At 36.4% G+C, this 4,967-nt stretch overlaps 1 protein-coding gene across 4 annotated transcripts in view; it reads right to left on the minus strand.

Annotated features, from left to right (window-relative positions):
* Positions 1-4,509, minus strand: part of arl13b (ADP ribosylation factor like GTPase 13B) — a 13,528-nt gene extending 9,019 nt beyond the window's left edge. For 3 of the 4 annotated variants that reach the window (XM_015405241.1, XM_015405239.1, XM_015405240.1), the window contains exon 1: positions 3,965-4,509. In XM_015405241.1, coding sequence (XP_015260727.1) covers positions 3,965-4,023 — 59 coding nt within the window. In that variant the 5' untranslated portion in view covers positions 4,024-4,509. The remainder of the gene's footprint in view (positions 1-3,964) is intronic. The other variant, XM_015405238.1, reaches the window with a different exon arrangement.
* Positions 4,510-4,967: the final 458 nt, after the last annotated feature.

Here is a 4,967-nt window from a genome sequence, read left to right on the forward strand (position 1 = left end):
CTAAAAGATGGAAGTTTTTTTTTTTTTTTTTTTTTTAAAAACACAAAAAAATGTAATTTTATACCCAGAAGATGCGCATGTAGATGACCCAGTACAGGTTATTGCTGCATCTATATGATGGAAAGCATTTAGGTATCTCCTTCTGGACTGAATACAACTTTTATTGTTTAAACTGAACAAAAACAAGTGAACTTTGAGCAAAATGTTACTTTAAAAGAGGGAATAACTAATAATACATAACCAAGTCTGTTTTTTGTTCAGAAAAAATAGATATACAAATTAGTTTATTCTTAATAAGTATGTTTTACTTAATAAAAATGGTCTAATTATGTTCGATAATGATATACTTCTTGCATTAAATACAATAAATATTAAAGTGAAAAAGCTGGTAAAAATGCTTTTTTCTGCAGTGTCAGAGCCTCACAAAAAAAATAACTGCCTTCAAGACAAACCCAGGATCATAAAGGTCGATCCGTAACTAACAAAGAAAAATTATTTATTAAAGCTATTGTGGAGGATGTTCATTTTGCGGGTGGATCATCTAAATAAGTGGTCCTCCTACTTGTCAATCATTCTGGTGATATGTTTATATAAGGCCGTCCTACGTGCTCGTCCCCATTTCTACTTACAAGTGGTCTGACATAGTTGAAAAATAGCAAAGTAAGCTTGTATGAATGATGCAAATAGCAATTTTTAAACAGTGTGTGAGAAATGGGCTTGTGCACGCTCTCGCACACTTTTAATAGGCGGTCTCTCGCGGGACCAGGTGCAAGGTTATGCATGTGCATTTTCTTTAAGTAGAGAGGGCAATTCTTTCAAATAATTCACGAAGACACTTGTGAAGATACTCACGAAAGGGACTTTTTTTGCACACAAAAAAAAACATTAATACCCAAAAGATCCATCTGCAGATGACCCAGTAGAGGTCAATGCTGCGTTTATATGATACAAAGCATCCAAGTATCTTCTTCTGGACAGAATTCAACTGTTTTCTTAAATTGAATAAAAACTAGTAAACTTTGAGCAAAATGTTAATCTGAAAGAGAAAAGAAATAATAATATAGGAGTAAATAAAGTCTGTCCAAAAATAATGATTTTTTTTTTTATTGTGTGTTGTATTAAACTAATAAAAAAAGATGCTCTTATAAAGTTTTATCATGATATATGTCTGCTTTTATTGCAATGAAGATTAAAGTGACTAAGCTGGTAAAAGGGCAGTTTTTCTTCATAGCTATAAATCTTTCACTGCAGTTTCAGAGCTTCATGAAAAAAAATCTACCCTAAGACAAATTTAGAAAAGCAAACACAGCAATTATTCATTTCCTGATGAAACCAACAGTGATAAATGTTTAAAAAAGGAAAACCCGCAATCAGTTTTTGGAGTTTCTGATTTCTTTTACTAAAATCAAGGTTACTTATACAGGAATTTATATTATCAATAATAATAACTGAACATTATTAATTGCACATTGGATAAATTCACTTCTGCATTTAACACATCCATTTGGGAGCAGTGGACTGCCATTGTGCAGCGCTAGGGGAGCAGTGTGGGGTTAAGGGTCTTGCTCAGGAACCAGTGCAGGCTGTGGGGATTGAACCGGCTACTTGCAACCTTCTCAGAGCACAAGCGCACTGCTCTAACCACTAGGCCAACACTGCTCAATTATCATGATTTTTTATTGTTTTTAAATAAATATATGAAAATTGTCCAAATCCCCATCTACCACAGTTCTCAGGCTATTAATCCTGTTTTTTAATTATCTCCTTGAAACACTTCAGTCTGGGTTTAAGGTTCGTCATACAGATTCAGCATTACTGCGAGTTTTTAATGACATCCTCCGGGCTTGTGACTCTGGTAGCTACATTATTTTAGTTCTGCTTGATGTAACAGCTGCTTTCTACAAGGTCGACCATCATATTCTGATAACACATCTGAATCAATTAGTAGGGATCCAACACACTGTTCTTAATTGGTTCAGATCATACCTGACGGACCAATCTTTCTGCGTCAAAATTGGCAACACCTAATCGTCCAGTACTTATCTGTCCTACGGGTCCCACAAGGCTCAATTTTAGGGCCACTGCTCCTTTCTTTGCATTGCTGCCACTCAGTTCCATTCTGGGCAGACATGGGATAGATTTCCATTTTTATGCTGATGACTGCCAAATCCATTTGCCTCTAAAGCAGGGCGACCTTTTTTCAGTAAAGTCTTTATTAAACTGTTTAGACAACGTTAACGCCTAGCTGGCCCTGAACTTTTTACATTTTAATGTCAAGAAAACTCAGTTTATTGTGTTTGGAACAAATCCCACCAATGACTTCCCTACTAGGAGCCCTGACACCATATTTTAAATCCACCTTCACAAATTTGGGTTTTAAGGTGGACAGTGATTTTTAATTGGGAAGGAAAATTGGAGGAGTTGTCAGCAGTTATTTAAAGGCAACCCTTTTAAACAGTTATCATGCTTTTATTTAATCTCGATTGGATTAATGTAATGGACTCTATACTGGTGTGTTCCAGTCTTTGCCGTCTCGCCTACAGCTGGTGCAAAACACGGCTGCTCATCTTTTAACTGGAACCCCAAAATATGATCATATCACTCTTGTCCTGGCCTCACTTCAATGGCTGCCTATGCATCTTTAGTTTTGCACGAAAAATACACTTTAAACTACCTCAACGGGCTTGTATCCCTTTAGTCATGTACAAAAAAACTATTTAATCACTGACTTTTCGGTGTTTTTTGAAGAGTATGACAATCTGACCTTACGTTGTTTTTTCGTGAAAGTAGTTTAAAATGTATTTTTCACACAACTCTAAAGGGATAAACGCATAGTGACGCCTTGCGCATGCGTATTGACTATGGGTATGCTGGTCTGACAATGTCCACATTTTAAAACAAGCCTAAAAACTTTTATTAGCTGGCTTTTCACACTGACAGGACCAAATTGTCGTGACCTTCTGTATTTAGCTTAAACAAACTCATATTATTGTCTTATTTTATAACTTCATGCTGTATTTTATCATTTTTAGATATGGTCAGTGTTTTAAAGGGTTCTTCAAAAAAAGATTTAAAAAAAATAATAATACTTTATGCTTCAAAGCAGAGGCGTAGCCAGAACATTTTTATAAGGGTGTCCAGGCAATAACTAATGTACACTGAGGGGTGGCTGAAAGCAGATAGGCAGCAAAACCTCACGGTCAATCTCCACTGTTCCAACAGGAAAATTAACAAGCAAAACATCCATATTTTCTAAATAAAGAAAAACTATATTTTCCTTCAGCCTTTGCTAACAAATAGATGAATATATTCAAAAATCAGTGTGTTCTAGATAAAAGGTATAGTGGATAAAATTCTTTCAGCTTTCCATTGCCATTACTTAACCATTCTCCATAAAATTGATATGTACTAATATCTACATGAATGGATTATTTAATAAGTTTTTATTAAAATAGTTATTTATCTATGATTTCACTGAAGACTCCGAGGTGACTTTTCTCTTTACCCCATAAAACACCAAATCTATTTCTGTTTGAATTCTGTATTTATCATCTTTAATATTAGTATATTGATGTGCATAATTAACAACAGTGTTTTTGTTGTCAAGTAATTGTTAATATAAGAAAAAATTTTTGAAAGTATTACTGTTGCCACCATCTCTATTAGAGGTGAAAAAAATGGTTGGAGTGGCCAATAATTAGCTAAGGGTGGCCATGGCCACCCCTGGCCCCCCATCTAGCTCCGCCCCAGCCTTTAAGTTTCTATCCCTGAGCAACAAATCTGTCAAATCAAATCTAAATAAACCTTCTATCCATTCACTCTGCCCTGACAGTATATCGATGATAAGTGATCAGCTAATGTATTTCATAAGTTCAAACATGAATAAACAGTATTAGAGTTGAGAAATTGTGGATCTGTTGATGAAATCTGTGAGTGAGCTGCTCTGATTGGAGCTCCAGCTCACCTGGCAGGCTCTCTCCACCGTTTTAGCCAGCTGCAGCAGTTCGCCATCAAGCTGAACATCTCAGTCCACCTCCAGATCGCGGCGGTTCCTTAGGTGGCCATCTATCCGGGAGGAAATGATGGAGGGAGATCCTCTATCTAGCTATCCAGATCAACGGCTCTTTAAATCACTCGCTGCATCACTGTGAGCTAACTCACCGTGTCATTACTTTAACATATTCCGAGTTATTCAACATGACTGGGGGAAAAACACAAGGGATATAAATGAAACACTGACTTAGGTGACAATGTTTCCACCAGAACTGGAAAAATCCCGTTACCTAAGGTTTACCGAAGCTAACCCAGCTAGCAGGAGGCTAATTTGTTAGCGTCTCTGCGAACAGAGACTCCTTCCGACGCTGGCTGGGAGATTAACTCCGTAAAGACATGAGAAAAAAAACGAGGAAAAAAAAACTATGATTTCCAGTGACTATTTCACCGAAAGCAACATTTTGTCCACTTAGCTTGTGGAGGTCCGCTTTGTTTACGTCCGTCGTTTCTGCTGCTAGGCTGCGGACGTGATGACGTCATCCACGCAGGGCTGCCCTGAGATGCCACATTCGCCAGGTTCCTATCCATAGTTATTCTTAATTATTTCCACCTAAAGCAAATTAAGTTCATAGAGGGACACTTTAAAGTACGGAAGAGGATTAGGACCACTGAAAAAAAAAAGTTTACTGATTTTTAAATTTTATTTCAATATGACATGAGAAAAAAGTCAGAATTCTGTCTTTAATTAAAGAATTCTGACTTTTCTTCTCAGAATTCTGACTTTAATCTCAGAATTCTGATTTGAATCTCAGAATTCTGACTTTTCTTCTCAGAATTCTGACTTTAATCCCAGGATTCTGACTTTAATCCCAGAATTCTGACTTTCTTCTCAGAATTCTGACTTTCTTCTCAGAATTCTGACTTTCTTCTCAGAATTCTGACTTTCTTCTCAGAATTCTGATTTTAATCTCAAA

This window comes from Cyprinodon variegatus, unplaced genomic scaffold, assembly GCF_000732505.1.
Source record: "Cyprinodon variegatus isolate N-32 unplaced genomic scaffold, C_variegatus-1.0 Scaffold2079, whole genome shotgun sequence".
NCBI classification, from domain to species: domain Eukaryota; kingdom Metazoa; phylum Chordata; class Actinopteri; order Cyprinodontiformes; family Cyprinodontidae; genus Cyprinodon; species Cyprinodon variegatus.